This window comes from Mixophyes fleayi, chromosome 1, assembly GCF_038048845.1.
Source record: "Mixophyes fleayi isolate aMixFle1 chromosome 1, aMixFle1.hap1, whole genome shotgun sequence".
Taxonomy (NCBI): domain Eukaryota; kingdom Metazoa; phylum Chordata; class Amphibia; order Anura; family Limnodynastidae; genus Mixophyes; species Mixophyes fleayi.
Genome location: NC_134402.1, coordinates 315,526,834 through 315,537,791, shown reverse-complemented (window position 1 = coordinate 315,537,791; position 10,958 = coordinate 315,526,834). Strand labels below are relative to the sequence as shown.

Here is a 10,958-nt window from a genome sequence, read left to right as displayed (position 1 = left end):
ACATCCCCTTAATCTTATTAAAAAAAATGTCACTGTTTTCTGTTTATATGTAACTGGGATCACAGTTGTATTAATTTTACTCAACGCTCCCCCTTTTTAAATATTTTACACTATAATTTCACATTCTTTCACTATAATAAAAAAAATATTTTCAAGTCTATATACACATAGCCACCTCCTTTATTCCTTGAATATGCAATAATATTGTAATATAAGCATAAGCTTTATTTCCATACAATGAACCTATATCGGTTTTGGACCAAGAGCAAAACGGGATGGGTGAGACTTGGATTGGCATTTTCAACTGTCTATCATCCAAACACAAATAACACTATGATTGGATGAAACGGAGGATGCCACGATGGGGACCGGACTCACATAGTATAAAGGACCTATCATTCCATAGACTCGTCTTGCCCTGAGAAAGCACACAAGTGAAACGCGTGTCGGCATTTGCTTTGTTTATTCCACAATCAACCATTACTCTTATTATGGAAATTAGATCTGGTTAGGTAGTACCATCAAGGCTCCCTTGTAACAGCGATCTATGGCCACAGATAGTTTCTTGCTAGACAGTCAGTAATACCATATCATAGCCACCTACATGAGATCTGTACTACTGTAATTAGTCTGCCTAGCAGCATTAGCCAGAGTTATATATGGCCACAGATAGTTTATAATTAGGCAGCCAGCAACAAATGATTGCCTTCTTTTTACATAACTAGAACTAAGTCTACTCAACCTAGAAACTAATCAAGTGGTATTTATAAGTGGCTGAAGTTGCGAATGATCTATGGCCATAAGAAGTTTATTGTCAGGTAGTTGGTAATATACTAGTATGGTTTGAATAGCAACAAATCAAATAATATCTAACTACTTATCTATACCTAATAGATTAATAGAGTACTATAGTGACTCTACCAAGTGGCTATAGATTCCATAGACTGACAGTGGTCATATATCGCTATTGATGTAATTTTCAAAGGTGAAAGCTTTAGCGGAGAGGTTGCAAAAAGTCAGCCTAAGTACTACATAGAATTATTTTCTACTGTGATAAACAAATATAAAAAAACACAGTCCAAATAATACTCTAGATTATTAATCCTGGCAGAGATAAATTAATTTTTAACACTAATGAAGGTGTCTATCAATAAGGAATTCGTGAGATAAAGCTATTGCAGCTGGTCTGCACTTTTAATTACAATACACAGTTAATCACAGTAGTATACATGTCATTCCTTCTTGAATTTGAGCCATGCGTCCGCGATGGCGTAGTTAAGAACAAGTGGATCTATGCGACGGAGACCTTGTGCCATCACAGCCAACCCCCTGACATCATGTAGAACTGTCTGAGTTCAAATCAAAAGCAGAGGCTGGAGAACATGTCTTTACTATGTGGTATATACTGAGAACTGAAGATGGCTGCCAGGAATTTCCTGTCAGCCAGCACTTCCTGTTTGGCAAGTGGATGGCAGTGCTGTCACTTCCACTAAACACACATAGCAAATATCTACATGTCCACTTTCACCCTCTTCTGGGTAGGAAAAAGAGGTAATTACTTCCTAATGTGTTTACAGGTGGATTGGTTGTTTAAAATACAACTCTCACCAGCAGAGATGACAGTCATACAGGCCTGCAAAGCCAACACCCTTTCACTAATCAGGTCCTGGGTCATGTCATGGACCACACTGGCAATTGTACCTGCAGGGATTGGTTTCTACCATGTTCCACATTTACAGCATCTACAAAAGATGTTCTTATGGAATACTTTATGGATATTGAACGTCCAGTAGGCAGGCTGTGCCAGCCTCTGTGGCGGAGGGGATATGAGAGTGGTAGAGAAGGATGCAGCATATATTGAAACGTTTTTGTGTCCTATGCCTAAAGTATTATGAAACAATATTTTGACATTTTGTGTACAGAAACAACTTTACTTTATGTTTTAAGACAATTCAGAAGAGACAAACATATTTTTTAAGTACGTTAGGCCAAAATTAATGAATGCCCAAGTACAAATAATTTTAAAGGATTAAGAAATTTACTTACACAGTTGTGCCTGTCATTCTATTGTTAAAAACTAATTTAATTTATTTTGCCTTCCAAAACAGTGTATTCATTTGTTTTTTATTGATGTATTTATATTGAGTATGAAAGATGAAAGCACCTAAGTTAAAGTATTAATTGGTCCCAATTTGTGCAGCCATTAATCCCCATGTCAGAAAAGTCAGATCATCAAGGAATAAACTTGGCTGTCCTCCATAACTGTTCATCAAAGGGCAAATGTGAAAGTAATTAATCTCATGTGTTTGGAGAATTACATTCTCGGTTAAAACTTTATAGATGGCTTTGTCATTAATATATGAGAATTAAAAAAAGGGTTTGAGCCAGAGAGCACTGCATTGGAAGAATTGTCGGGACATTCTTGGAAGCTTCAGATTTCACAAAAAGGATCTCTCTGTTCATCAGGATGGAATAATTTGCACATTGGAAACAAGGTAGGCTAGTTGTATATTTTATTGTTACAGGATTACAGATGTAGCGCTGTAGAAATTAGAATTCAATAGATAAATGTTAATTTATTTAAGACTACCTCCTTTTACAGATTTTATATTCAATTTTGACAGGGAAAGTAATAGGTAAACTTGTCTATTATTGCATTACAGGACTACATTGTTATCCAATTGGAACAGAAATCCTCAAATCTTAAAATGATGTCGGTTGTTCAGAAATCTGATGTTCTCACAAGCTTTGTGTTTTCCTCATCAGAGAGAAGAAATGTTACCATGGTGACAGAGTTCATCTTGTTGGGTTTTCCATTTGTCTCAGCCCAAGCCATCTATTTCTTCATTCTGATCTTATCCATCTACCTTTTCACTATGGCTGGAAATCTTCTAATACTGGCTCTTGTTTTCTTAGATCAGCGTCTCCACAGCCCCATGTATTTCTTCCTGAGTAACTTGTCCATTTTGGATATCTGCTTTATCAATACCACAGTTCCCAAAATGCTGCAAGGTTTGTTGCCTGGTGGAAAAAAAATATCATTGCCTGGTTGCTTTGCACAATCCTACTTATTCTTTTTGATAGGTACAAGCAATTTCCTTCTCCTGGCCGTCATGTCTTTTGATCGTTTTGTGGCTATCTGCTACCCATTATACTACTCTGTCATCATGCATCAGAGACTGTGCGTATGGCTTCTAATTGGAGTATGGGTGGGAGCTTTTTTCTCCATCTTTATTTTATCCATCAGGATAATGAGGCTACCATACTGCTCCAGTCTGGTGAACCATTTCTTCTGCGACGTCATCCCCTTGCTCATGAATTCTTGCATTAACACTGCCACTATCCAGCTACAGGAAATTATCACATCTTCCATTATGCTGCTGACTTCTTTATTAGTCACACTGATATCCTATACGAAGATCGTTAAAGCCATTTTAAAAATTCACTCAATGCAGGGGAGGAAAAAGGCTTTCTCCACATGTTCTTCCCATGCACTGGTAGTATCATTGGCTTATGGTAGTTGTATTTTCACTTATTTAAAACCAGCTCATGGTCAGGCTACAGATTATGATAAAAATGTTGCAATTTTGACCACTGTGATTGTGCCTCTTCTAAATCCTTTTATATACACATTGAGGAACCAAAAAGTAAGAGAGATACTTAGCGAAAATTTCCAAAAATCTCTGCTACATTGATAAAATTGTAAAACTATGTGTCTGTTGTTTTGACATATTTATTATTATTACCATCTGCTAAGCATGGTTTCAAAATTGTTTGTAAAGGTCTTTTTTTTTGCAATATGTTTTTAATAACGGAAAAGGAACAGAAAAAAAAAAAACCAATATAACAGTGTTAACATAAAATATGTCAAGAATCATGAATTTATCGTACCTTTGTTATAAGTCACATGAAAATACACAAGATCAAATTAAGAATAGGAAGACTGATAACAGCTGTGTCATAAATTAGCAATCTCAAAAACATTGAAAAAAAATGCTTCTACTTTATTCCTTATTAAATTAATGCATTTATAATATACAAACATACAAATGACAAAGCAAAAAACATAACATGGGAAGGGAAAGGAATAGTAAGGGGAGAAGGGAGGCTAAGGAATTAAAAGGCCAGCCGCCAGTTATTATGACTAGACGGGTTCAATTTTATTGCATAGAAATACGGCATAGGAATGTTTTCCATTTTAAATCTTAATAAATAGTCTTTATTTGGTTAAACTAATATTTCTCTGTATTTTGGAACTCTTCCGACCCACCCCCTTTGTGTGGGAGCAGGGAAAGATCTCCAATTGGTCGGTATCACTGCCTTTGTAGCAATGTTGAAATGTTTCAGTAATGACTTTTTATACTGGGAGACCAGTAAGGTAGTCAAGTTTAATAACCCGATGCTGGATTCTCTGGTACTTCATTTTGCATAATATCTTTGATATAGCAATCACCGCATCCCAAAATGGCAGAAGCTTTGGATTTCAACCAAATATGCAGAGGGGTTCCAATAACTAAATTACATCTCCAATATAAATTAGAGGTCCGAGAGTACATTTTAGCAAGGAGACTAGGACACTGGTACCATCGATAGGACCTTAAATTGGACTTCAAGTACAGACACACTCTGTGAGCTAGCTTGGGTTGCCTGGAAGATCTTACTACAGTTGCGTTCTTAAGCTTCGTCTCCCAGTCCCTCATAAAGTTAGGTAATGCGTTAAAATGATTTTCTATTAAAAGCTTATATATGCATGATAATATATGTGAGAGGCAGGATGAGGATTTACACTTAGGGCTAGATTTACTAAGCTGCGGGTTTGAAAAAGTGGGGATGTTGCCTATAGCAACCAATCAGATTCTAGCTTTCATTTATTTAGTACCTTCTACAAAATGATAGCTAGAATCTGATTGGTTGCTATAGGCAACATCCCCACTTTTTCAAACCCGCAGCTTAGTAAATCTAGCCCTTAGTGTTGAATAGTGTAAGTTCCCTACCTGCCATTTTACATAATTCCTCTGTATTCAGAAAGTGGTTTTTTTTTTGGTGGATAGTGCCAAAGTTCAGAGCTGGGTTAGATCCATTTGGCTTTGATGACTCCAAAGGCATGAATACCAGACAATCCCACCAGCTGGCCCGCACGTGCAATTCCAGATTTTATTCAGTCTAAATGAAGCTTTCTGGGTTCCCAGGGGAAAAGGATGGGATCATAAATAGAGGTGTCAAAGGAGAGATTTATTAAGAAATATGCTTTTGTTCTCGCAGTTTGATCCAGCAGGTCAATGAAGGGCTAATTATTGGATGGTGTATTATTGGCACTCTGGAAAACCACAATAAAACATTTATGGGATCATTAATGAACACCTCCTCTATTACCACCCAGTGTTTGTTCTCCTGTGCTTTTGTGAAATCTAAGATCATAAAAAGCATGATGGCATCGTCACATATATCAAAATGGGGGAGTTGAAAGCTTCCTTGACATGGGTATCATGCTTGAATCGTGGTTGCCTGCCACCCCACACAAAGTCTCTAATCAAGTGGTGCAGGTCAACAAACCACTTGTGAGAAATGTGTATAGGGAGAGTTTGTAATAAGTATAAGACATGAATGATTAATTTTAAAGATTTGGTCTTCTCTAGGAAAGGAAAAGTTCTTGTTTCACCAGTCTCTCTTTGTGAATTTTATTTAGGATAGGATGGAAAATGGAAATAAATGATCTCCCCTAAATACTTCATAGGTGTCAAGTGAAAGCGAAGGCATGTTTGAGTCCATGAACAACTTTACAAAGCTGTAGTGAAATTAAGTGCAACTGATTTTGAATAGTTTATTTTAAAATTAGAGAGTTCTCCAAATGTTTGGAACTCAAGTAGCAAATTTAGTATGTAAGTAACGGTGTTGGTAACCACTGCCAAAAGGTCGTCGGCAAAAAGTGCTAATTTGTCATTCATATGGCTCACTAGCAGAACCAAAATATAGAAATTAGCCACTATGGATCTTGTACAAGCCTCCATACACAGTAGAAAAATAAGGGGGTGAATGGAAATACCCCTGGCTCGAACTGTTAGTGGTTGTCACTGGGTCTGAAATTTCTACAATTTATACTCTCCTTAATGGAAACAACAAGACAATCTGTAAGTCTGTAGCGTTTAGGAAGTCCTTTTTTTTTTTCCATGTTTACGTCACACAAACACACCATTGGCATACTATCTTCTAGGATAGCACTCAAACATCTACCATTATCAAACGGAACAGATTTTAAACACTACTACATTAATGGAAGCCAAATCCTCAGACGGTGCACCTTATGTTCCAGAGCTGGAATACTTCAGGAGATACCATACATATATCACAGTATTTTCCTATAATTCAGCCTATCTTGATCCAATGACCTTTTTTTTCTCCAATATCTCTAATTTAGCCCCAACTGAATCATATTTCCATTAGGAACTTTACCAGAAGAGATGAAATGACTTTCATATCATATAGCGATCATTGAGTTTATAAATCACTTTGGTTTCACAAAGAATAAACCATATATGGCACATGTAATGCCTAGTGTTGCCTTACCTATAGAGTGCAAGATATAACTCCCTGGCTTTTTCCCATGCAGACAATTGACTTTCCTAATATACAAACAGGCTATTCCTTGCCTGAACATCCTATATCTGGTTTATGTTATCTTTAATACATTTACAGTAAGTTGTATACTTGTGTATATGATACATTACTTGATACATTTCTCACTATTCATAGATTATATATTATATCACGTAAATGTAATTACCTTAATATACAATAAAAGACTGATCTTGCTCTCAATTGGGAAATATGATTTACAAAAAAAAGCCTATAGTTATAGCTACATCACCAGCCTGTGCATAAAATGTTGACACCGGACAGTTTGGATTAATGGACCATTGTTTTTGCCAAAAATTGGTCCTTCCATGATCATGGGATACCATAAACCAGGCTTTATCAGACCAGGCAGTGGTTTTCAAAATGGCTACTTCTTTATTTTTTTAGATATTCATGTCCATCTTTTCCTTATTTTTATTTATTTTTTACTATTTGAGTGTTTCAATGGGCCTCACTTTTGCAGCACATTCTATGCGCACCACAAAACACATTGGTTTTCCCCTGGTGTGCATAGATGGTGCACAAGACGCAATTGAAGGTGCACAAGACCAGAAATATTTGTATTGAGAAGGATGATTGGACCATGGACTTCGTTGCTTTTATTGTAATTACAGTTTTGTGAACCTAACTACAAAGTAGTATTTTACCAGAGGGAAAAAAAAGAGCTGAGAAAATGAGAACATATACATGACATAACACAGAGAAAGTCTGAGAAGTATCTGTAACGATTGAGAAAGCAGTATACTGTACACCAATAACTGCATAAAAAGTGAATGAATAGAAGAGTTCTAAAGAAATATATTTGGGCAAACTAAGAAACAGAAGGTAAAGTGTGTAAAATTCATCTGATGACATCAGGTAAAGCAATCAGAGTGATTTAGAGTAGTTACTGCTGTTGTGTTTTGGTGAACACCTACATTTGTGCATACAACAAGCTTCAATGAAGCAGAATTAGACCATAGTACACTCAATTTCAATTCAAAAACATGTTTCTAAAAAATGAAATTCTCCAGTAATTAAGCCCCTTGATTAAAATACCTATTCAAAGAACTTGTGTCCAAAGATGAATCGGGCTCTAAGTCCATTTGCGTGGCATATGATGCGTGAAATAGCACTGCGCATGCACATCACGACTTGCGCCAATGAAAACAATTGCATGAAATTCATGTCCGCACACAAATGACACAACTGGCTACGATTTGAAGGGTGGAATGGGGGATGAAAGGGCTGCTGAACAAAGGCAATGTACAATAAGTGTGTGCCAACCCAGATGTGGACAATTCAACTTCCGGCTTTCTCTTACGTGTTTTTTAAGCCATATCATTTGCATCAGCTACAGAGCAGGTGCAGTACCCAAAGATAGTGATAAGTGCCACGACATTGTCTTTATATTAAAAACTACATGTATGTGTGCCACTAGATAGCACAGACCATGTGTTTACAAGAGAAATTATAAAAACGGATTGTATGTGTAGTACGCAGTAAGAACATCCTGATTTCTGTTTTTAATGTAAACATTCTTGAAGATCTTTTTAATAAGAATTCTATTATGAGAGATGGGTCTGTGTGTTTATTTATCTATATATTTTGCATGCAATCTGATGGGACTTTACATTTTACATATGCATGTCCTGCAGTCTGTTACCAAACAACATGTACTGTTTCGGCAGAGCATACTTACGCCCAGAATCAAATGTAAACATATCTCGAGATCCGCTTGGATCTGAATACGGGCTCATCTACACTCAAGTGCTGTGCTCATTTTAAAAACACTAATTAAGTGCAGGTTGCTTTTGAAGATGAATCAGGCACTTAGGGATATATTTACTAAACTGAGGGTTTGAAAAAGTGGAGAGGTTTCCTATAGCAACCAGATTCTACTTATTTATTTGGTACATTCTACAAAGTGACAGCTACTATCTGATTGGTTGCTTGATTTATAGCAACATCTCCACTTTTTCAAACGTGCAGTTTAGTGTATGTATGTATGTATGTATGTATGTATGTATGTATGTATGCAAAGTGTAGCTTGTCCTGGCAAACAAGTATAATTACTTTCTTACCCTCAACAAATGAGTTTCCTTCACGGAACTCATGACCTCGCCAGCTTTAGACAGAGAAATGTAACCCACATAAGAGTTTATCTTGTTGTGCTTGCGTTTCTTTTTGGACTGGTCTCATGTTCCATGATCATAGTGCTCTACCTTTCACCATGGCTGGAAAGTCTCTCGTACTGGCTCTGGTCTACCAAGAACAGCATCACCCCAGTCCTATGCATTTCTTCCCGAGTAACCTATCCATTTAGATATTTGCTTTTTCAGCACCACTATTCCAAAAATTTTACAGGGATATCCGTCTGATGGAAAGACCATATAAGACCATTTGCTCTGCGATGTCATCCCTTTGCTCATATATTCTTGCATGAACGTAGCTACTATCCGACTACATTATATCATCCATTATCCTGATCACTTCTGTACTAATCACACTTGTAACCTATGTTAATAGAGTGAAGACTATTTTTAAAACCACTCCGTGGAAGCACGATAAAAGGCTTTCTCCACTTGTTCTTTCAATGCACTGGTGTTATCCCTGCCATGTGTCCATTCTATTTAGCACATGTAAAGACTACTTGAGGTCAGACCACAGATTATGATTAAAAAAAAAAGTTGCAATCAACCACTGATAGTCTCTCTCCTTAACCCTTATATATAAAGTTTATGAAACTCAAAAAGTAAGAGATACTGAAGAAAAAGCGGAGATATACAATTTGAAACGCTTCACTATCTACTACAAAGTCCAGTTATTTTGTGCAGCCACTGTCTGCTGTAGTAAGACCTGGAGACACTGCAATGCGCCAGAATAAGTTACAGATAAGGCAGGTTTGAAAACTCACAGTATTAGCACTGCCTCTTAACTTTGAGAAACATTTAGATCACTCTAATGGACAATAAATGGAGGAGGAAAGAAAAATTTGCAATTAAAACATGTTCTATTTTGTATATCAGACAGACGCGTGGCAATATTTTGCCACACAACAACAACAAGAGTGGCTTTTTAAGTGGCAAAAATGCAAGTATATTCTGAATGGTAAAGAGATGTGAAGATTTAAGAATACCTATATAGAGAATAAAGTGAACAGCTATTTTAGCCTCAAATCAGTTGTTTGTTTATGTATTTTTAAGCCACAGAAATTTGCTGTGAAGACAGCACACACACGTACACATGAATTACTTCAAAATCAGAATAGAGAAAAACACCAGCAATTTTTTAAAACCACAAATTTGATGGAGGCTGGATTCAAACCTTATGAGTAGATACACACAAAGGTATTAGTGAGCCCTATGAAGTAGCACACCACCTAGACACACTTGCTACGTGACCCAATTCACGATTTGTCTCCAATGTGGACAAGAGCATTCTCTACTTTCTACAGGCCACATTCAAACATTGATCTCTTTGTTTAAATGAGTCAACACCCTCATAAGCAGTAATAAAATACCTTAAGTGGCATTAAACCAGATTTCATTGACCGTAAATATGAACAAAGGAACCCCTGTAGTATCATCACCTTCCAATGCCTCACAGAAAGACCCAAAATATCAGCCAGTTTAAATAGCTTGAAAAATCCAATACGTAATAAAATACAATGACCCAGAATGACATTCCATCAGCCAGAAGCAACAGTCACCCACTCTTGGCACGATGATTCCCATAAAATATAAACCGTAATCTATAAACATGTACAGCTTATGGTAATTAAGTGACATTTCAAATACCAATTAAATAAAATTAATAATTCCCCCCCCCCCAAAAAAAAAAAAAAAAAAAGTGTCAAAAATGTGTTTCAGTTCTTTCAAATTAGACCACCTAGCTTACAAAATAATATTTTGTGGGAGAAAGTACTTTATAGACAGGTTTCAGTCTTGAGTAAAATAAACAATACAATATAAGTTAGATGATGTGCTGTTATCACTATTAATATCGTAGATTAATAAGGTGCCCCAGTGCTCCGCAGCACTGTACTGTAGGGAAAACAGTACATAGATAGAGCAAGGACCTAGAGCAGAGACATACAAGGTAGACAAAATAAACCATCTACTATTATGTGTGATGATCACATACTGCATGATTGATTAATACTGCCATCTATTGTCTTTAATTACAGTATAAAAGGCCATACCAAATCAAGGTTATGTGAAATACCTTCAGTTGACCTTGAAGAAGCAGGTGCCTTGGTATCTCTTCTACTAGTGACTGGTATTCAGAAAAATGGGAGCAAGATCTGGGCCTGGCATGGCCATTTCCTACACTAGATCCAGACT

At 36.6% G+C, this 10,958-nt stretch overlaps 1 protein-coding gene across 1 annotated transcript; it reads left to right on the top strand.

Annotated features, from left to right (window-relative positions):
* The first annotated feature begins 2,397 nt into the window (after nt 1–2,397).
* Nucleotides 2,398–3,695, top strand: LOC142109058 (olfactory receptor 6M1-like). The gene is made up of 2 exons (XM_075193082.1): nt 2,398–2,495; nt 2,664–3,695. The coding sequence occupies exon 2, from the start codon at nt 2,709–2,711 to the stop codon at nt 3,693–3,695; it is 987 nt and encodes a 328-aa protein (XP_075049183.1). The 5' UTR covers nt 2,398–2,495; nt 2,664–2,708.
* The last annotated feature ends 7,263 nt before the right edge of the window (nt 3,696–10,958 follow it).

What these genes read in the sequence shown, in the direction of transcription:
- LOC142109058 (XM_075193082.1), top strand. Translation starts at nt 2,709, where the DNA reads ATGATGTCGGTTGTTCAGAAATCTGATGTTCTCACAAGCTTTGTGTTT.